The sequence below is a fragment of the Aythya fuligula genome, chromosome 4, assembly GCF_009819795.1.
Source record: "Aythya fuligula isolate bAytFul2 chromosome 4, bAytFul2.pri, whole genome shotgun sequence".
Classification (NCBI taxonomy): domain Eukaryota; kingdom Metazoa; phylum Chordata; class Aves; order Anseriformes; family Anatidae; genus Aythya; species Aythya fuligula.
Genome location: NC_045562.1, coordinates 43,291,190 through 43,313,448, shown reverse-complemented (window position 1 = coordinate 43,313,448; position 22,259 = coordinate 43,291,190). Strand labels below are relative to the sequence as shown.

General features: G+C 46.9%; 2 protein-coding genes across 2 annotated transcripts; one reads left to right on the top strand and one right to left on the bottom strand.

Annotated features, from left to right (window-relative positions):
* Positions 1-12,597: 12,597 nt before the first annotated feature.
* LOC116489039 (caltractin) lies at positions 12,598-16,615 on the bottom strand. Its single transcript, XM_032187097.1, has 5 exons — positions 16,571-16,615; positions 16,007-16,162; positions 14,790-14,918; positions 14,548-14,685; positions 12,598-14,329 (listed from the first exon to the last, which is right to left on the bottom strand). Exons 1-5 carry the CDS (start codon positions 16,571-16,573, stop codon positions 14,240-14,242), a joined length of 516 nt encoding a protein of 171 aa, XP_032042988.1. The 5' UTR covers positions 16,574-16,615; the 3' UTR covers positions 12,598-14,239.
* Positions 16,616-16,776: 161 nt separating this feature from the next.
* BBS12 (Bardet-Biedl syndrome 12) lies at positions 16,777-21,832 on the top strand. The gene is made up of 2 exons (XM_032185945.1): positions 16,777-16,899; positions 19,038-21,832. Exon 2 carries the CDS (start codon positions 19,054-19,056, stop codon positions 21,109-21,111), a length of 2,058 nt encoding a protein of 685 aa, XP_032041836.1. The 5' UTR covers positions 16,777-16,899; positions 19,038-19,053; the 3' UTR covers positions 21,112-21,832.
* The last annotated feature ends 427 nt before the right edge of the window (positions 21,833-22,259 follow it).

The following is a 22,259-nucleotide window of genomic DNA, read 5'->3' as shown; positions in this document are numbered from 1 at the left end:
AGATCTCTGCTGGGGAGCCCTCAGCTCCCATCCAGCCAGTGAGCCTTTTCCAGTTTCGTAAGTTGTGTGAGAGGAGTGGGAGAAACAGGGAAATGGTGTGAAATCCTTCGGGGAGAAGCTACAGCAGGGGCTCCAGTCTTGGTCCTTGCCCTGAGAGAAGGCTGGGAGCTCCCCTGGGACTGGTGTGATAAAAGGGCTTGGGGTCACTTGCTCAAGTGACCACTGTGGTTCCTTTTTTTTTTTTTTTTATTATTTTTCCTCCAGCACTGCCCTGTGCCCCAGTTTTCCTGGTAAGGTTTAGGTATCTTATCTGTATGTGTGGCATATATACCATATACCACACCTCCATCACTATCTGGTCAATGGCTTTTGTTTCTAGCTTAAAGTGATTTTCTGTTGTGTCCTTCTCAGCCAATTGAAAAAGTCAATCTAAATCTCTTACAGAATTCAGTTTTTAACCTTTAAAGGAAAATTTCAGAAGTGTTGCATATATTTACTGTCAGAAGTCATAGTGACGGGCAGCAGAACTTGTACTTCCACGTCCTGTGGATGCTTTGTAAATATTCCTGCCCAGTGCCATGACCCCCTTTGGGGGCAAAAAAAGTGAAACTATTGAGTTGTGAGAGTATGGACTCTGAAGAGCAAGCGTATCTGCTCCTGCTAAAACCACCTGGGGCCTGCCTGTGCTCAGCTGCCCGTCTCACTATGGGAAGGTGCTTCAGTTCACCCATCCCTTGCCCAAAGCTGGCAGTGGGGCGAGGTTCCTTTACGCTTTTCCAGGCAGGGATCCTTACTGAGTGCTTATACAGTTACTCATTGCCTGTGTGACTGCCAAATCCCTTTCCTTTGTCACCTGTGAAGGAAAGGCTCTGGATTTGGGGGTGTGCTCCAAATCGGCTGCAGCTCGTACGCGGGTGGGTGCATTGGTCAAATCAAAACCCAGCTAAACCGAGCTGCAGCCTGCAGCTCCCTGAGGGGACCCTGTCACCTCACCTCAGTAGTAGCTATATCTGGTCAGCTCGCCACCATAAAGGACCTGGGTGAGAAATCCTCCAGCGCTATTTTGAGCGAGTGTTTTATTTTGCAAGCATAACCTGGTTCTTGAAACTGGTGCAGATCCGTGCAGGGCAGAGGTGAGGTGCAGCAAAGCAGCTGGCGGCGTGGGAGGAGGCAGTGGTGCAGAGCGAGCTGGAGGGATGCGGGCGGGCAGGGAGCTGCTGGCCTCCGGGGTGGGATGTGGCCAGGAGGCCAGCCTTGCAAAAGGCACAGCAACCCCAATACAACACTTCTCTGCAGTTTGCTGTACGTTTTCTCAAGGTGCTCCATCATATTACACGTGTATTGCTGCTGCTGCTGTCTGCAACCTCGCCACAGCTCCCCGCTGGGTGCTGCACGGGCTTTGGGAGGCAGCAGGAGAGCTGTCCTGCCTGCCGGGCTGTCTGGCTCCGGGGAGGACCCAACTGTTCTCACGAGCGTGCTGCGGTGCCGTGTTAGTCACAGCGCTGTGGTTGCTGACGGCTCCCCAGCTCTAGACTGGGGAGGTACAGGAAGCACGGTGAAGGACGTGACCCAGCACGAGACGGCGAGAGGGCACGTTCAGTCCCTGACACCGAAGCCATCCCAGATGCTTACTAGGTCAGTGTCACGCTGGGTGCTTCTAGCCCCAGGGTGATTCAGGCAGTATCTGCTGAGCCCAAGCTCCGCATAGCTCTCGGTGCTTCCCGCTCGTCTCTCTGAGCTGCAGCCCAAGCAAAGAAAGGGCTGGGAGGCCCGTTCAGTGACAGAACTGCACAGCAGATGGAGTATCAGAGAGTGCAGTGTGTGTCCATCTGCCTGAGGTGGAGCAAGGTGTTTGCACCTGGCTCAGCTTCAGCATGCCCGGCGTGTCGGCTCAGCAGCAGCCACCCGCATGTCTCCACAAGCATCGCTTCGGTCCCCACCAAGGCTTGTCGTTGAGGATATGCCACCAGACCCATGCTGACTCCACGTGCTTGTAAAGCCTCTGCTCACTTTCCTTGGTGCTGCTGGAACCTAAAACTCTGAGCAGCCCTATCCAAAAGCAGACAAGGGGCTTGGCATCACGCTGACTAAGCCACGTGTTGGTGATTCCTAGCCAAAAGCACAAAAACTGGGTTTGGGCCTCTCCAGACCTAGAGACCTGTACGGCTTCGCTTGCTTTACCCACTCCTGAATGTGCTGGCTCTGCTCAGGGACTTCTGCAGTGCCTCTGCACTTGCAGCGTGGCGTATGGATTGGGCACCCGCAGACACCTGAGAGTTGATGGTACTTGCTGTTCAAGAATGAAAGCCTCAGTGTCTTGCTTCTTGCTCAGACTTCCAACTTGGGCATCATGTTTGACAGGGACAGCACTGAATCCAGAGAATGCTTAAATCTGGATGTGTTTATTCAGTAACACAAAGATTTTATTCACAGAATGAAACCTTTCTTCTCATGTATCTGCCATTGCAGGATTCTTCTTGGCTTTCCCTCAGTCATTTTGTGCTGCTGCAAAGACAATTTTCTAAGCCTACCCCTCTGCTTAAATAACTTCTGTGACATCTCACTGCTCCATGGCACTGAATGCAAGTAAAATGTCTGCTCAGCCAAGGCTGGCTGTGATACCCTCACAGCCTTCCTACCATCTCCCACTCACTCTCAGTATATTCCATTCTGCCTCTTGCTGAGCCATGCTTCGAGGCTCTACCACTTTCTTGTTACACGTTTAGAGTATGTGTTTTTTGACATTTCCAAAGCATCCCAATTTCAGAGATTTCCCAGAGGCTTTGGAAAACTCCTAAGAATATCAGAAGGATATTCATGTTCCTTGGATTTCTGGCCAGCGCTGCCCTGTGTGTTCTCTGCTGTACTGTTTGTGATCAGTTGTTTGCCGCTGAGGGTGAAGGCTTTCTAGGGCATGGGACTCTTCTGTTCTGCTTGGATAGTACCTAAAATCTCATATGCAGATAACAAATGGTGGTAGTTGCTGGGAACTTGGTGAGTGTTATCGAGCAACATCTACAGAAGTTGATGTGATGTTTTTGAAGAGATGGTGCCTCGAACGAGACAATTTCTTAATGGAAACTGCTGAAATAAGTGTCAAACGATTTCATTTTTGTCAAAGACTTATGCCACCTTTTGAACTATGAAAGTTTCAGGATGGCAGCTATGCCACAAAAAATACTGTCCTAGACTCCTTTTTCCATTAAATACATAGATTCAGTTTCAATCAGTGTTTCAGTCTTTAAAAACAGATTATTTTCTAGTTTACAAGGAACTCATCTGCCACTTTTACGTTTTCAGGGGGTATTCGAAAAAATCACCCTAAACTTTTGAACATAAAGACAGCTCACATCCTTGTCACTTGTGTGCAGCCTTTCCAACTTGTAGAAGGAAATTCACCCCAGGAACACAGCCACAGGCCTTCAGCAATATCCTCGATGGTAGCTACGAAGTACCTGTAAAACAAACCCGCTGTCATGGGTATTAAACGTTTTGCCTCACAGGGGGTGTGACGAGCCCAAGGAAGGGGGAGCCCGTGGTGTGACCAGCTCGTCCCGACCAGCTCGTCCCGAGGTAGCTGCCTCCTCCCCAGCCAGGCTGATGGCGCAATTGGCCCTGCGGTGCCCCCTCTGAAGAAGAAGTTGGTGTTGTGATCCGGTGCTGAACCATCCCGTGGTGACCCGGGTAGGGCAAAGTGCTCCTCCTTTGGCACAGCTCACAGAGGCAGGCTCTCTTGGCTGCCCGTGGTCACGGCACTTGGTCTAGCCCAAGAATGCTTGCTGAGATGGAGCTGGGAAAGGGTGGTTTATTTTTCCCTTTGGGATGGAGCTGTTTTCCTCTGCCTGGGCTTTCCTGTTTTGTGCAATGTGAGCATGAAAAAATGTGACAGGGCATCGGTGACAGGAAAGGTTTTTCTCTCCTTTGTTTACCTCATGGTAATCGCTTCCTGGGCTTCCTAGGAAAAGTACAAGCGGTCAAACAGAGCAGGAAGCCAGTGCTGGAGGTGCAGGGGCAGCAGCTTTGTGCTGGAGGAAAAGGAGAAGCCCCTGCCGAGCTCTTAAGCCATCGGAGACTTTGTGGGACAGCTTGTGCTGCAGAGGGCTGACAGGGGCTGTTTAATTGTGCTCCTAAGGCAATCCCTGCTGCTGCTGGCAGCTCTGCTGCCACCTGTGGGCACCAGCACACGTTTGGGGATGCCAGGTCTCCTCTTGTCAGCGTTACAGAAGCAGCTTCTCAAAGGAGCTCCTGTCTGCAGCAATCACCCAGACAGCCAGGCAAACCCATGTCAGTCTGCCCATGTGTTTCCTTTCCAAAAAGCAATACTTAGCCTTAGACCGGAGAGCCAGGCTCCGGCTGCCTGACCCAGGATGCTTGCTCAGAGCAGCAGCACTCTTGAAGTGAGCTTGGGAAGCGCCGTGAGGAACTTGGAGAAGGAAATAACACCGATCCCTGAGCACCATCCTCGTCTGCCCTCCCAGCAGTATGTGTGTGGAACCACTGTCTAAAGCAGCGTTGGCAGCGTTCAGCTGGGATCGGGTCACCATGGCTGACTGCACCCACCTCTTCCATCTTCTGCTCCCGGGGAGTGGCTGAGAGGTGAGCTGAGAGGGGTGGGAGATGAGATGAGAGGAGCATTTCTGGAGACCTCCACAGCAGCATGGCAAGGCTTGACCTCGGTAAGACCTCACACCCGAAGGTGAAAGCATGGGAGAAGATGGGCAAGGGCTGGGTGTGCCCTGCCCCTCACGAAAGAGCAGAGAAAGAGGTTGGGGTGGGACAGGAGATGCCACTTCCCATGGGCCACAGCAGATCCCTGCGTGGGGACCTGCCCCAGCTCCCACCGATGGCCCCTCGTGCCCCAAGACCTGGGCTGCCGGCAACGAGGCCCTCGGGTGCTGGCCCCATGCCCGTGGACATGGCCCACACCACAATCTGACCTTTGTTTCTGGCAACGATGCATCCAAAGGCCGTAGCTGCGTTTCCTACACCCACTGGGAGGATGTGGGATTTTCCTGGCTGCGAAATGCAGCCGCGAGGAGCTCTGCAGGCTGGGCCAGTGACTCAGCCGCTGGCGATGGAGCCGGGGCAGTACAGACGGGCTCTCACCTCCTCGTGCGCCAGCAGCCTGCGCCTCGGCGCCTCTGAAATTCTTCATCCTCTTGTTTTCCGTCCTGCTCTTAATTTTGCCACCCAGGAGGTGAATAAATTAATCTCACCAGCAAGATGCACTCTAATCGCTTAGGAGAAACAAACACATGATTTTTATTTTAAAAATATTTCATTCCTTTCATCATAGTCATTTCTGCAGAAACACAGTCAGAAATTGCTGTGTAGGAGTATGGATTTCTGGTAACAAGGCCACCTACACAAATCCACCGCAGGAAATAGGAAGCCCATACCTAAAGCCTTCATTGTGTAGGGCCCAGTTTTGCAGAAGTGCTACACACCGCTCCGTCCTGTTGAAGGCAATGGGAATAGGTGATGCTCAGCCCTTAGCAGGAGGTGGTCAGGATTGAACCGTCCTAGAGCTTGGCTTAGTGAGTCATAGTACTGCATGGCACTTGACAGTCAGGAGAATTCTGAATATTCACACAAAAATCCCCACGTAATAAATAATATCCTGTTTAATACGTGTATTACATCTTGTTTTGCTACTAGGAAGAACGAGAATACTTGCATCTTCCCACCACGCTTCTCAAAGTTGCTATATTTCTGGGAAAAGCTCCTCTAATTTTGATACCTAAGCGTTTTCGTATTTTCTCTTGGATTTGTAACATTACTATTTTTAATAATGTAAGCAAATAGCGAAATTGCTTTCTGCACAAGGATCCCAAGCATTTACTCCCCTGTGTAGTGACCTACTTTACCAGGATTCAACAACAAATATTTATTTGTTTTGCAGCGTGAGCAGAAATAATACTTAGGACCATTGGCTGTTTTGTTAAATACTTTGTTGGACCCTGATATGAAGCAGAAAGCTGAGAAGTTGCCAGGTAAGGGATACATTGACCAAATTCTATTCTCAACTCCAAGGGCTTTTCTGCTCCCAGAAAATAATTGCACCGATTTCAGAAAACGTTACTTACAGAAGCATACAGCTGCTGTAGACAGACTCTGCATCCACTGGCATATTTCAATTTTTCTTTTCATCTTGGAAAAAAAAATCCTGGTTTGTTTCTGCAGAATGCACCTTTAGGTCTACCGGTAACAGCTTGGAATACCAGAACTGAAAAAGTTACTGAAAAATCTTTGTTTGTTGTGTTCATTTGGCAGTGTTGTACACAAAGCTGGTTTCTGTTTGCCTGTGTAACTAATTAGCCATCAAGAACTGAGTAATTGACAGTTTTGGAAATTGGTCACGGGGATAAACACTGCAAAAAGTTGTGGATTTTAGTGTGGAACTACCAATCCTGTCTACTTGAACTTGCAGAAAAAGTCATCAGAAATTTGAAACAATGAACTAAAAAAACAAACAAACAAAACAAACAAACAGAAACAAACAAACAAAAAAAAACAGATGTTGGTTTTGGTGGATAGCTTTTTAAGATGGAAAGAGTAGTTCTTTGTGACCCACTTTTTTGGACTTCATCTATACCTGGGCTTCATTTATTTTTATTATCTGCAGGGGGGAGGGCAAAGAAACAAAATGTTTGGTAAATTTATGCACCTCCCTTTCCAAAATGAGCTACTCTGCAGCCATCGTCTTTGACCTCGCATAGCTGACTACATGGTACACAAAGTATTCAAAAGGTGTGTGGAAACCACACTTCTGTGGATTTCACCTTTGTCTGATCATGGCACAAGCTATCTAAAGAGGAAACATCTGGACCTGTCAGCTTTCTTTTTTATAAAATGGAGAACACAGATTTTGAGAATCTGAAATTGAGATGATCTGATATGACATTTAAAGTCTGTAAATGTGGCTTGTTCCTAGTGAAATACCTTCTTGTGTTTATAAATCAAACCTGCAATGTTTGCAATCGTTTTTTCCTTGATGTTTAGATCTTTCATGGTTCTCATTTGTACGTCTGAAAGAATTTACAAGAAAGCATACATCTGTTTTCTCTTTGTGGAGGAAATTGAGTAGAAGCAGGTGAAGAAGAAAACGTAATAGGAAAGACCTTCATAGAGTAGTGTGAACTTCATACAATGGCCTGGATTTGTAAGTTCTGCTAGTTTTATTTGATCTAAGCTCTATTTTTAGGCAGAGTGCTCTAAAATAATTTGACAAGCTGGCTAGGTTAGCCATTTTATATGTCTCCTATGGAAACCTATTTTAAAATTTATTTAATGTTGAGGGAAGCAGGGGAGGGTTGTGCTTCTTCTAGTGAGATTTCTGCCAGAACCAATCAAACTTCCAGAGGGAATACAGCAGCCTGGAGAAGAAGAGCCAGCTCGCTGGGACTGCACCAGCTTGCTGCAGACCCCGAAGCCAGTACTGGGACTTCCCATGCCAGGTACCTGCAGCTGGCTCACGTGGCGAGTCCTTTTCCCATCTGGGAGCCCCACGTGCTGACGTGCTCGTGCTACAGGGCAGATGTTGCCTTTTGCTGTGCTGTAGGGACTCGTTTCCCACAGCTACCAAAGCTAGCTATTGAAAAGCTTGATGAGTCTGTCTGCAGTGCCTGGCAACACAGTTCTGCCTTGAGGGCCTTAACTATGGCACTGGAGTGGCAATATCCATCCTACCCTTGCCTCAACTTTGCCCATGGACTTAACCCTGTGGGTTTTCACCCCAGGGAAGTAAGGGCTAGATTTCTGCTCTGTAATAACTCCACAGTGCATAGACCCTATCCTATATGGGACTAAAATATTACAGGAAGTCCACCCTCCTTCCAAAGGACACTTGTAAATGTATGCATGCATTTGTACTTTCTGCATATCAAAAGTACGTGGAACTCAAATAGTGGCAAGATGGTGAGATGTGCATACTGCATGCATGTCCATGCACAAGCATCAAACACTGGGGGAGTAAATGCATGTGAACCTTATGGTTGTGCCTATGGTTGTGCCAAGCATCTCTCATGCTTGCAACTCAGGTTGGACAATTTTGCTTTGTTCTTATTCACAGCATCAAATCTCATTCAGACCAGCAAGAAGCAGCTGAAGCAATTTCAAGTTTGTGTTGTTGGCAGCCAGACCTCCAAAGAAGTTGAGCTACAGTTTTAGGTCTCCAACTCTATGCCAGTGGACCCCTAAAATTATCAACGAGCAGAGGTCGAAGAAGGGCAGAGGCTTTTAAAGGTAGGTGCCCAAGTCCCTAACATTTTTTATCAGGTCTGAACTGCGCAGGCATGTTGTGCTGACTGCATAGGAGCACATTTCCTATTAGCCAGCCCTGCTGGGCTCCTGACTCAGCAGGGAGACGTGGCTTAAGGCCCTCTGTCTGCCTGTGCTGCTTAAGGGATCAGGCACATATAAATCAGGTTTTGGATAGTCAGACTTCTCAGGCTCTCTGTCTTGCACCAACCCTAACTCTGTGTCTTTTCCTGATGGGGCCCCCATCTTTGTGCATCAGTAGATAAGTACGAGCTCTTATGCCCCAGATATTCTGAGCAGCCTTTAATTTAAGGCAGATGTCCATCTGCCTTGCTTATGAGCTCTGGCCAGGCAGTTTCCTGAAGACTTATTTCTTGGGTCACTCTCCACCCCCAGAAGGCCACTGAGATAAGACACATTCATCCCAGCGTAGACATTCTTTTAAAGGTCAACACACTCACCTTGGGGCAAGAGTCGAATTCTCAAATCCTTGTTCCTGTTGACTTGAAGCAAAACTGTCATTCCAGCTTTCCTACGTCCCAAGAGGGGGCCACAAGCATCCCACAAAGGATCTGTCTCTGTCTCTCTGCTTGAAGCGGTTCCATTTGAGAGCAATATTCCCCAAAAGAGAAAATGAGCTTACAGAGTAGTGGGCAGGGCACTCGGGGGGACTGTGTGAAAGGCAAGTTCAGTTCCCTGCTCCCCTAAGAGCACATCTGTAACTATTGATACAGAGTGGGAGTTTCAGAAAGTGTGGTTTGGGGGTTTAGCTCTGAACAACCAGCTAATAATTACAGTATTTTGTATTGCACTTGTGTGAAAAGTGTTGTGTTCTTTTTAAAAAAGAAAAAAGTATCCAACCACATATTTCAAGCCCCAGCTGGATGGTGTTTGTTAGCCTACTTTTGATCGTCATTAAAAGCCACAGAGGAGGGAAATCAGCATCACTCATCTTAGATGTTAGTAACTGGATGCCCTCTAGCGAGACTGTGTCATGCTCTCAGATCTCTGATCTTTACTTCCTTGGGGAGAAATGAAAGACTTGTGCGTCTTTCCTTAAAGTAACAACGCAGGAGCCCATCCTGGAGGTGAGCAGCGTGTGCAATGCCCAGAAAATCAGAAATGAAATGAGACTTGTACGCCCTCTCAGCAGAGACCTTCCCCGTGCCTTTGGGCTGATGCAAAGGGGGCTCGTGGCCCCCCGTTTGCGGGGGTGATTCGGACAGGGCCGTGCCCAGGCTCTGAGCACATGGTGTTTGTGTCACTTTCCACTGGTCACTCACGGGTATGCTATTGATAGCTGTACGTGGATGGCAGAAAGGAGATTTTTCTGGAATTCTTCTCATAGGAATACCCTCCTCACATGTCAAGGATTTGACATTTGCTAGGCTGAGCAGGCTGCTTGGTCCCTGCTGCAGGAGGGATGCGCGAGCCCCGTGTGCTGCTCAGTGTGCTGCAGGATGGCAGCGCAACTCCTGAAACTCTCTGATTATTTCCTCTCTCTGCCCGAGTGCTGTAAACTGCATCGGGTGGCTGTGGCTGGCTGCTGTCAGCACACGTAACTAAGATTTGAAAGAAAAATTGTGCTTTGAAGCCTCTTAGGAGCATTATTTTTTCTCATTTTCATTTTTTGTCTGGGTAGGGAAATAAAAATAACTTTCAAACAAATTGTAGCAGGGAGAGTAAGTTCTGAGTTAGCAGGAAGGCTGATACCAATGATACTGGGACGTGGTCTCAACACTCCTGATTTGGCTTTGGCATTGCTATTTTGGGAGAATGAATATCTGTGAAAATATGCACCACCCAAAGCCTTCGTTGGGCTAGTAGGCTTGCAAAGACTGCAAAAAGCACCAAGCAGCGAATGGAATGAATTTAAGGCTTAGAGTAATGTGAGTTAGGTTCACAGAAAGATTTAACCCATGTCAGAAAAATCTCTTCTGCCAGCATTTCCATGCTGTGTGTGGTGATGGTGAATTCTGGCCCAGAACACTTTCCACTGCCTGAGTCTTTCTCAAACTCTGCTCACCGTGCCCACGGGTGCTGAAAAGCAAATGTACCGCGTCAGTGTGCGACATGGATCAGCTCCGTGAGGAGGTTCCTAGGGAGCGGGCTCTTAACGCTTCAGATACGTGGTGTGACCCCGCCGGGCAGTCTGCAGGCCACAAGAGCTGTTCTGCAAAACTGTAGATGGCAAATGCTTTGGCATCAGGTGTCTCGTCGATGTGGTGATATTTCAGCTCCCGCTGTAACTGTTGGTAGGGCTCTTGGCATGTGAAAGTACACCAGGGTTTTCTTTTCTTACTTTCCCCCACCCCCTTTTAAATACCAAGATTACCTAAAAAGAAGCGATCGGTTTTTCGTTAGAAATGGGCTCTGTGTTTGTTCATCCAAACCCAAATGCGTGCCTAGCAATGTGAGCGATAGCACCCACTTCCAGGTAACTCCGTGGGCATCTCCAGCAACCACAGGTTGCTCCTCGAGCTTCCGCAGGCAGCTGTGCCTGCCTGGCGTGCTGCTTTCCACGCGGTTGGCACGGGTGCAATGGGAAGCAGTTCCTTCTCTGCACTGCCTTCATGGAGGTGAGAAAGCACGGCAGTCCAGGGCCTGAAGTTGCCAGCTCAGATTAATTAAAACATCCTTGCAAATTAGACTGTCACCTTGCGTTTTGGTTTTGTTTGGTTTCCCAAAGCCAACTGAAAATATCACAACAGTTTCTGTGGGGCAGAGAGATAATGAAGAATTCCAAGTTGCCCAGGGGAGCTAGCAGTAAAGATTAATTTAAAATTGCCATATTTTGCAATGTTATTTGTAAGTAAATTATTTTTCCTTTGAACTACTTTGTATTTTCTGAAAAACGCAGTGCATTTTTGTTTAGAGACATTTTTCATTGGAAGTGATTTGCAACGTTATCTCCCCAGCAGCTACCATCCCGAAGTGCTTTGATATTGAGATGCTCGCTGATACAAACTGCGGTTCCGCTTTCCTTTTTGTGCAGCATCCAACCAGCGTGAGCGCTCAAACTGCGAGCCCAGCCTCCCTGACGTGGCAGCAGGGAGAGTCCCAGCTGGAAATAGGTGCTGCAGCCATCCACCCGAGGGGACCCTGCGCAGGCAGGTAGGAGCCCGGCCTCCCCGTCACCACCAAGGGGAAAAGGGGTGCAAGGAACGGGGTTCGCGGCTGCCTGCCTCTGGACAGGCCTGGAGCTGGCCCCGCTGCAGCAGGTGCCGCTCTCTGCACCCACAGACGGCTGCTCTTGGCTTCAGGTGCCTTGAGGGATGGGAGCCTTCATGCAGATCACTGCTTTGCCTCCTCTTCGGTGCTTTAGTGCAAAGGAAGTGAATCCAAGTCTCCTAAAAGCGCCCCAGCTTTCATGTTAGGTTTATTTTTTAGTAATGAGTGAATGGGAAGGGTAGAAGAGGGGTGCAAATAATCCATCTTCTCTAGAGACACGGCTTGATTTAGGGTAAGTTACTTGAGCAGTCACTAGAACAGAGCCAGGAAAAACATCTGCTTGGGTATGTTCCCAACTCATCGAGCCGAGCGCCTCCAGCCCAGCAAAAGGGTGAATTACTGCACGTGCAGTTCAGTTCCCCACAAAAGCCGAGCTCTGAGCTCAGCCAGGCTCCTTTTCCTCCACCACGTATAGAGATGTAAACGAATACACTTCTGAAGGTGTGGGAAGGATTCGCAGTGACACTAAAAATCATTTGCAGAGAACCACAGCAGGGCTGTGGGCTGCTGTCCGCGTTGCTGTTAGTCCTCCTGCATGCCTTGTGGCTGAAGGGGGGACAAGATCTCCCTCGCCATAACGCACCCTGAGGCAGCGTGAGGCACTTGTTCTGTTACGTTACTGCGTGCAAGCTTGGCACTAATTGAGGCACCTTCCAACATTCCAGACTCGAGAGATTAATGTGCAAGCCAGAAATAAAATTTCCTCCTCAGTAGGTATGACTGCATGTCTTTTTCCTCCCTTCAGAAGAAAAGTAACAGGATTAGAACAGGAAGGGAGCTGTGACATGCATCATAGGTAGGTAAACAACAGTCATCAATCTCTTCCTGTGGTGGTGTTGAAAGTACAGTCACTCTAATAGGCGCTGGGATTCCCCATAATCAACTAGAACTTCAAGTTTCCCTTTCTGGTGATAACGGGTCAGTACTAGAAACTTTTAATCAGCGTAGTGGAAGAGGGAGAAGGATTATGTGATAGACAGTTGAACCTAGGAATTTCTCTCTTAGAAAGAGAAGATAAAGCAAAAATGTACTTGGTAAACTGCTTAATGCTTCAAAGTTATTTTTGAAAACTTAATTTTCATTGTGAGCACACAACATCGTTAACTTGCAAAACAGTTTTATTTCACACTATACAAAGTTAACAGACATTTAAAAAAGCGTACAGTTACATCTACTGCCACCGAGCATGTTAATTAGGGGACTTCACAGATAGATCTCTGGTGGGTTTTTAGGGCCCTATGCAATCCCTGTTCCCCCACACATTTAAGCCTACTTCTGTATAGGTTAGAGAGGGTTTGCTCAGAGAGCGTAGTTCAGAGCACAAAACTCAGAGGACTTGGACAGAATGTGCCAGCTCCGCATCTGTATGCCAGGAAGAAATGTAAATGAACACTTCCCCTTTCCACTGCTGAAACTAATTCTCCCCCTGCTGGGCCCTTACAGAAGCAGCTGTAGCAGGGAGACAGTCCAGGAGCTGTCTCTTCCTTTCTCCTACAGAGACAAACCTTGCTAGTGGCTGTGAAGCATCTGGAGCTGTTTGGAGGAAAGAGGGATCTTAGCCCATACTGGTGGAACTCTGTCCTTTCCCTCCTCTTCCCACTGAACCCTTTCCTGACATTTTGCTACCTAGTTGCTGCTGTGAGCAGGAACAAACTCTCCAAACCTCTTTTGGAGGGAGAGAGGTGGCTTAGGGTTATAGGATTTCCTTGCAGTTTTGAAGCTGATTGTCTAATCTGGACCCGAGGATAAACCCTCCTTGCAGGAGCGCATAGTTAGATGTCACGTTGTGCATCACTGTCACGTTGTCAGCATGGATGCTAAGTCCTGGACAAAAGATTCTCAAGAAAACGAAAATACTCCTTAGAAATTAATTAAAAATAGTGACGTCTGAAAAGAATTTGGATTGCATGGCTCTAAATATCTTCCCTGTTTCACAGCTGTCTCGGGTGAGCTCTTTTTTCACTTCAGATGCCAATCCTCCCTGCCACTTGACTGTGAATAGCCTGGGAGATAATTTACCACAGCGTGCCCTAGAACTGAGCATTCAGTAACCTTTGATACTGCAACCAGGTGAGACTCAATTAAACCAGGCTTCAGATGATCGGATGATGGAACAGTTAAACAAAAGAACTAAAACTGGTTGCCTACATTTGCTTCCCTTGAGGTCCAAAACCAAATCACCATGAGAATAGTGTTTCATACAGAAATAAATATGCAATTAATTTCAGAGTCTTTTATGGAAAGCAACAGAAGGACAGAAATACCACAAGATAACCTAAAAGCCTTAGAAGGAATAAAAATACTGTGCTTGTACTTTCATTCTTTAAGGTGTTATAAGCTAATCTCTTTATTATGTAGCCTTAGGAAAGTCAGACTTGGTGTTTTCCAGCCGCAGTGGTAACCTTCACGTCTCAGGTAAGATGTTGTTCACTTTTTTCAGTTAATTAGTTAGGACACAGCGTTTTTTATCCAAGATGGCATCACTGACATCCTCAGCTGGGGGCCAGGGCTAAAGGGACCTTACCTTGCAGGTTCAGTTCATCCTTCCTTTTCATTTCTGCAGTACCTCACTTGAACAGTTCTTTTGGGTACTGAAGCCCCCTTTCCCCGATTAACTTTGCTGAAAAAGAAGAATGAGCCAAAATTCTGTCGTTTCAGACTTGGCATATAATATGCAGGGGAGACAAACCCATTTTTAAGTCTTTTCCAGGTTATCTTTTAGAGCAGCTGTAAAGCAAGGCAACAAATACTAATATAAGCTCGTTTTCTTCATGATTCTTAAAAATTCTTGCTCACTCACTTCTCCATCTCCATCTCGATCAGCTTCGTCGATCATTTCCTACAAAACATATTGTACACCTGGTCAGGCACGGGGCTTGACTCTAAACACAAAATCTTTTTGTTACAAAACAAATCAGAAGTACTTCATACAAAACCATAACTATGTATTTGATTATTCCGCACACTTCTAACCTCTCAGCTCTTTTCATATAGGCATGAATTTCCACAACGATTGGTCCATTCCTAGTAGAAAACCTCTGGCAAGTCAGACTTTACCTGAAGTTCTTCATCTGTTAAGTTTTCTCCCAGCTCTTTGGCAACTCTTTTCAAGTTTTTGAATGAAATCTTTCCTGTGCCATCATCATCAAATAACCTGAAAGCTTTCAAAATTTCTTCCTTTGAATCCTTTTCACTCTAAAATGAAAGTACAACATATATTAATTAAACACCTGCTATTAATATATCCCTTTATGGTATTTTTTTATTCCAAGATTTTTTTTTTTTTTAACAATTCCTACCATTTTTTGTGTCATCATAGCCAAAAAGTCTTCGAAGTCAATGGTTCCGCTTCCTTCTTTGTCAATATCTGCTATCATTTTCTTAATTTCTTCTTTCTTTGGCTCAAAGCCTAAGGCACGCATCGCAACCTGTGCCAAAAAGCAATTCTATTAGGGGGCCACCAAAATTCTAGTGGCAGCAGCTGCATTAAAGGCCTTTTAATTTCTTCTTCCAAAACTGTAATGACAACTCACTGCAAGGAAGACCTTCCGACAGCTCTTGCTTGTTTCATCTTTCCAATTACTAACAGTGTAGGTTTGATGTTTGTAAGACTCCAGATTTATTTTGTCTTTGGATCTATGTGGAACATGGATCTATTTCTGAAACTAAGGGAAACTTTTTGTCACATTTACGTAAAAGTTCCAACTACATTTCTGAACTACAGATTGGTTTTCAGCCTAGCTCCTAAAAGGGACATCAAGGGGGAGGATCAGGGATGTGATTTCATTCCATCTGAAATTTAGGGCAGAATGCCTATTAGTTTTGATTACATGTGGTTAACTTAGGGCAATCCAGTACACGGATAGAAGAAAACCAGATGTATAGGCACTTTTGGCTACATGGGGAGGCAACTGACAATACTCCATAAATTTCTCAGCTTCAGCAAATCAAACAGTGAGTGTTGTGCTAGTCAAGGAAAAAGAAAGACTTCCTGAGGCTTACACAACACAAGCAAAATACTGCTGTAAGAACAGGTAGCGCTTAATATTAATGTTGTTCAAAACCACGCTCTGTAACAATGATTTAAGTACTGATAAAACGCTTAGTCATTTCCTAATCCTGGTTCACCACAGAACTTGAGGAAGATTTGACCTGTGAACGTTCATTGTTCCTATATGATCTAGTGGAAATACAGGACACGGCAGAAATTTTGTTGCTGAACACTCTTCTACTGGAAAGTGCCAACTCACCAAAAATTTCACATCCTCAGATATTAAAAGCTACTTGGCCAACTGTGCACGTATTAGAGAAGCCTGCCTGCTCTGTATTGCATGCAGATCTTGCTTAAGGTAACTGTGAAATACACCCCAAATTCGGCCCTGAGAGCAAGCCGTGACTGTTGTTCATACCCCAAAGCCATTTCAGAATAAAGCAGGTTAGGGCTGGGCACACAGAAAACGCAGCTACGATTGTGTGCCCAACGATACTTCCATCCAAGGAAAAGCAGTGAGAGAACCTTGAGTTCTTTCACGTCGATGCTGCCAGATCCATCGGTATCGAACAAGTCGAAAGCCTCTCTGATCTCCTGCTTTTGCTCTTCTGTAAGTTCGGGTTTCAGGCCGCTTTTCTTCCGCTGGGTCGTGCCTAAGCCAGGTTTCCTGTAGTTGGATGCCTTCAGAAAGAGGCGAGAACGAGCAACTGAGAAAATTCACAACACAGCTACTGTGCAAGGAGTGATAGCGAAGCTGTAGGGAATTGAGAGGTGTTCTTTAGGGCAACTGGCAGACTGCGGCTGGGAGCGTTTTCCTGGATGATTCTAGAAGGAAACCGAGCTGGGGGCTGCGTGAGGAGGGGGGAAGCGCCCGGGCTTCGTGTTTTAAACCGCGATCGCCGCTCACAGCTCGGACCTGGCTCACAGGTGCCCGCCCTGGCAGTGCCTAAGGCCCCCCGCACCCCCTGCCCGTGGCTTAGCCCTGTCAGGGCCGGCTGCAGCCCCCTCCGCCTGTGTAACGACCCCAGGCTTTAACGGTTATAACGGTCATAACGGGGCCGCCCCGCCCGCCCGCCCCCCGGTGCTCACCATCTGCCCGCCGCCGCCGCTTCCCAACGCCGGGCGGAAGATGCTTCGGCGCCGCCACGAGCAACCACCAATGAGCGAGCCGGGGCGCGCCGGGGACCCGCCCCTTTCCCCAGGTCGAACCAATGGGAAGCTCGGAGGGCTCGTGAGGTCAGCGCGAAGGCGGGGTGGGCGGCAGGGAAATGGCGGCCGGGCCGGTAACCTGGCAACGGCGGGGGCGGCTCATGGCGGCGGGGGCGGGTGCCCCCCGCTCCTGGCTGATCTCTGCCTTCTGACCCCAAACCTGCTCCCCCCGCTCGTTGTCCTTCCCCCCACACGGGGTGGAAATAAAGGTAAGAGGGCAGGGCGTGGCGGGGAGGGACAGAAGCTGAGTTTGGGGTCCGGTGGTTCCTGCAGCAGGTCGGTCTGTGGCGGGAGTGTGCCGAGGTAAGGAGCGTAAACACAGCGGGGAAAGAGCACCGGGTCCCAGGACACGCACGCCACGGATTGTGCAGGCAGTGACATAAAAACATCATCTCCTGTCAGCACGTGCCGTGCCTTCGTCTGTCTTTGCCCTTGGTCCGTTTGGTTTGGGTTTATGGACCTACAGGGGTACAGCCTGGCAGCCCAAACAGCAACAGTCCTGCAGTATGGGTATAAAGGTGCAAGGCAGAGGCACGTTCTTCAGCTACGATTTCAGAAGGTTTTGGGTAAGTGACTTGTAGTTGGCTGCGTTGAGGTTTGGTGGCAGCGCGTGGCTTCGATGGCAGGAGCTGCGCTAACACTGCCCTGGCTCCACGCGCGTGGAGATCACGACGCCCTACAGGTACGGCAGCAGCTCGTGGTGCTGAGCCCAGCCCGTGTTCGGAACCGGCTGGAGAGCACGAAGCTCGCTGTGCTGGAAAATGGAAAAGCCCTTCCCAGCTGTCCTTCAGTGTCTCCCACCAAAGCAGGGGCAGGGCCCGTCCACGTAGTTACTGTATCTATTTCTCAAAGTTTACAAAGAGAACCACAAATTGGTTATCTAATCTTTCTGTCAAAGCAAGCACACTCCAAGAAGCAATCATCAGCAGTTGAGAACTTCTTGAATTCTGAAGCAGTGATGTCAAAAAACACTGTCTTAGTACATCCTTAAAAAAAGTCAGCTGGAATGTAGGGGAAACATGTTTCATTATCAGATTCTGTGGGCCAATGATCTTTTTTGTTTGTTTCAACACAAACTAGCTGTGGCAGTAGGCTAAGGTTCCCGTTAAGAAAAAACAGGCTTTCAAAAAAAAATATTACTGGAAGTACAGATACGGATACAATGCATGCCTAGACTCTAGTCACAAGAGACTGCCAAGAAAAATTTCCAGAAAATCCTTAAGCATGTTGGATGAAGGTTTTCAGTTGTGCACTCCCAGTACAGCTTCAAAGTCAAAAGTACTGATTACAGATAACTTAAAAAAAAAAAAAATCTTGATTAATGGTTATTTTGGTACTTGAAGATACTTCTAGTAACTAAAGGTTTTGTTTTGTTTTGTTTTGTTTTTGTCAATTCAGGCTACACTAGAACTTTGGGTCTATTAGTACACGGTGGTTATTTCTGACTGCCCACTCTACTTCTTAAATTCCTGCTTTGGCTTCATTTGAGTTAGTATTTGGTTGGCCTTTCACGAAGTGGAGTAGCAAAAGAGGTTTTGAATTGACAACAGTTCTACAAAGGAGGTGAAATATTATTTGAATCTGAACATAAAAGGTGTAAGAGCTATGACTTTTTAATTCTTTGTGTGTGTACTTTTTTCATTAAAAATAAAAAAGTGCTATAGTTTAATCCATGTGGTCTGCCACAGGAGTGTGGTATGGGACGTATTTCAAAGGAGAGAAGATGTATTTTTGGCACGTTAAAACCACGTAGTACGCCAAAACCTAGAAGTCTTGGCAGTTTGCTTTGTGAGGTATAAAGAGATGGCCTTCCTTTTCATGCATATTAAATGGAGTATTTATGTATGTTAAATGGAATAAATAGAATTTGGAATAAAATGAATTTGTTGGAATAAAGGAAGTTTTTTATATTTGTCCAGATTTGGAGGGTAAATTCAGCGGTATCGCTATTGGTACCAAGATGCATCTGCGCAGAGCGTTTGGTTTTGCGCGCAGTTGTCCATTCTGCCTGAGGGAACTGTTGCCCTAAGGAAGACAGCTGAAATTCCAGATAGCAAGTCACGAGAGAAGTGGTAGTTCTGTAAGATCTGGGCTGCTTCACGTCTAAGAAACCGCTGGAATTAACGGCATTTTACTATCTGCCAAAAAAAAAATCAATGGTATTTTATCAATGCATCATTTCAGCAACTATGTATCTCATAGTCAATGCACAGCATAAAGGACTGTTTTATGCAGAGTGCCTCACAGAAGAGCTCTGTTCAGTATTCAGCTGTTAATGTAGTTATTTTGAGATGTGTCCTCTGGAGTACTGTGAGGGTGGGACAATAAGTTTGTGTTCTGTTCACAGATGCTGCCCGCTGGCCATGGCTTTCAGGGATGTGAATTCGAGAAGACATATAGGACTTCAGCAGCTCTCATCCTTGGCATCAGCTGGAAGAACGTTACTGGGGCCAATGAAATCCTGTAAATTCGTAGTGGATGAAAGCACCAACCAAAGCATGTTGATTTGTTCTGCTGTCAGACTGATCGAAAGTTTGGATTTAAGTAGTGCTGCCGGACAGCTTCTAAATGAAACCATTCAGGCGCAAAACAAGGAGTTTAAAACTGGGATGAGCACCCTGTTGTTTCTTGTTGGTGCATGGAGCAATGCCGTCCTGGAGTGCCTCCAGCAGAACGTTCCTGTTTCAGCAATAGTGTCAGTGATGTCAGAGGGGCTGAACTCCTGCTGTGAGAAAGTCCAGTGTCTTCAGATATCAGTACATGATGTAAATAAAGAGCTGTGTTCAAGCAGCGTTAGGCCAAACACTTCTAGCAGCAAAACTTACGAGGTTGCATGTGACGGTTTTCTAAATCCTCAGATTTTTCTGTGCCTTCAGAAAGAAGTTTCTCCATCAAAAGAACTTGTTCCAAGAAATTCTTGTTCCCATCAAGAAGCTGACAGTAATCTTAATAAGGGCCTGGTTTCACCTTTGGCTGATTGCAAACAGAAAAGATTAACCCACAGCAGATACTTCAGTGCTCTAGCAACAAGCCCTTCTTCGAGTCAGCTCGATGATTCTCAGGTATGCCTCTCAGGACAGTCAGCACATCCGTGTGAGTGTTATGGTTTAGGACACCTGGCAAGAGCTCTGAGCCATGGCAATGAGCCTAACATGAAATTGCTTAAAAGCATCGTTGCGTATCAACATGAGCGAGCAGAATGTAGTGGCTCTAACCAATTCAATATTGCAGAAGTCGTGACGTGCTGTTTACCTGGGCTGCCTGAAAGCTATTCTTGCATTTGCCCGGGTTTTGTCACGTTAGTATCCCCAGAACAAGCCGCAGTTATCAAACACCTTGGAGACAAACCCCTTCGGATTCTGCTGACGGAGGGTGACCTGACTGAAGCGTATCGCCACCTAGGCTTTACCAAGCCACGCAACATCAGGACCGTGTTGGAGCGTCCTGACCTGCAGGAGGGCAGACCAGGAGACGTGTGGCTAAATACATCGTTAGATATTCTAACGCGCTCCCAAGTGAGCTTAGTTTTGGTCAAAGGGCACGTGTGTGAAAACCTACTGGAAAGGTGCGTGGCGAACAAGATTCTGGTGGTCGGCTCCGTGCCTCAGAAGGTGCTGAGTGCCTTCGGGGAGGCCAGTGGAGCCCAGCCCGTGACGTACCTCACCCAGCTGAGCGCCTCCTGCGTGGGCAGCGGCGCCCAGCTGGAGCTGTGGACGGCCAGTGACGGGCGCGCGATGGACCTGGGTGAGCTGGTGCCCGTCAGGATAAGGGTGCGAGGGCTCACCCTGCTCACGGCCGTGCTTACCACTGCCGTGCCCGCAAAGATGCAGCTCGTGGAAGACCGGTTTTGGACTTTGGTGTACCGACTGCACCACGCTCTCAGGGACGGGAAGGTTTTCCTGGGTGGGGGCGCAGTTGAGCTCTTATGCCTGAGTCACAGTCAGGCGCTGGCAAAGCAGACTTTAAAGCTAGCAAATAAAAAGCCTGTGAAAGAATTTCACGGCCCTTGGCTGGCAGCATCTTCAGCAGAGTATAAACCAGTTGTGCTTCAGGCGTTAGCAAGTGGCTGGAGCCAGTATCTTGCAGCAGTTATGTGCAACACTGCAAAAGCAACGTCGCTTTTTGAAGCACAGACCTTAATTGAGCATCACCTCAAAAAAGCAGCTGACTGTGGCTCTCCCTCAGCATACGTACTGAAAGAGTTTCAGACAGGTGGTATGTTCCAAGGTGGTCCTGTTCCCTCCACGGGCAGTGCAGAGGGCTGTAGGGTTTATGATAATGTTACAGCCAAGACAGAGGCGTGGCGGAGAGCTCTAGACCTGGTGCTGCTGGTGCTTCAGACAGATGCTGAAATTATCTCAGGTCCCCAAACCAATCAGCTGTTAAATTCACCTGCGTCAAGTGAATTTATGTTTTTGTAGGACTTGTAGGATTTTTTTTAACAAGTCCATGAGTCGGTGCGTGGAAGAAGTCCAGGTACGATCTGCACTTCTTCATCAAGTCATAGAGCAAGCATTTAGGTGTGGTTATGACTTGAGCATGTGGAACAGTGGAAATCTGCCTGTGAAACAGTAACAAGGTAGATCCAATTTCCCATTTCTAGAGATGAGTTAAATAGCAAACAAAACTCACTTGCGGGCTAACCTCTAACCGCAGCTGTGCGTTCTAATTAATGACACTGTCTGTATGGATAGGTTAATCCCGTCTGATGTCTGTAACATTCAGCAGCGCAGATGTGCCCTTCTGTTCTTGGTAGAAAGAGGAGTGCTGTCAAGACGAAAGAGGCACTATCTGTCAAGTCGAGTTGGAGAAAAGTTTGCGTCCTTGGATAAACTCCTATTCCGAACATGTGCTGCCCGTATAAGGTATTGGGAAATGTATCCTGAGAATTATTCTTATTTAATGCCTTTTACTTCTAAAGAAGGGTAGGGAATTCTTACATAACATTCTCATACTTGTCTGTGTTATATGAGAGTTATATCAGATGTAATTAATTTTTAATTAATATCTTGCTCTTAATTTCTGTATGTCACAAGTGTAAGAGATAATTATGATAATTTATGACTGTTACTGCTTAAGCTAAGAGATCGTATTAGTAGATCTAACTTCTGTGTACTTGTACGGGCAATATATTTTCTATTTTGAAATATCTATCTCTTGAAACTTCTGTGTGTTTGATACAAATTCAGGCTGAATCCCCCCTTTTGGTATTACGGAGTGGATGTATCTCTACACAGTTTGGTTTATGTAACAAGTTGGATTTTTGGATTATTTCATTTGGGTTCTTTCAGTTACCCTTGCAGAGAGGAAAAACATAGTTGTATCAGGTATTGGCTAAAAGCTGAAAATGAATCTTACCGGGATGTTTGAAGCACGACCATGGTACAGTGTTTTTGCACCTAACATCTAAAAGCAGAGTGATTCAGGAGTGGCATTTTGCTGCGAGAAAGAGGTATGGCATTCTAGGGATATTTTTGTTTGAAATGGGCAATTTAAATCACACAGTGAGTGTCTGATGAGTCAGGTGAAAACAGGATGGAAAAAGAATGGAAATGGTCATTACTAAAGC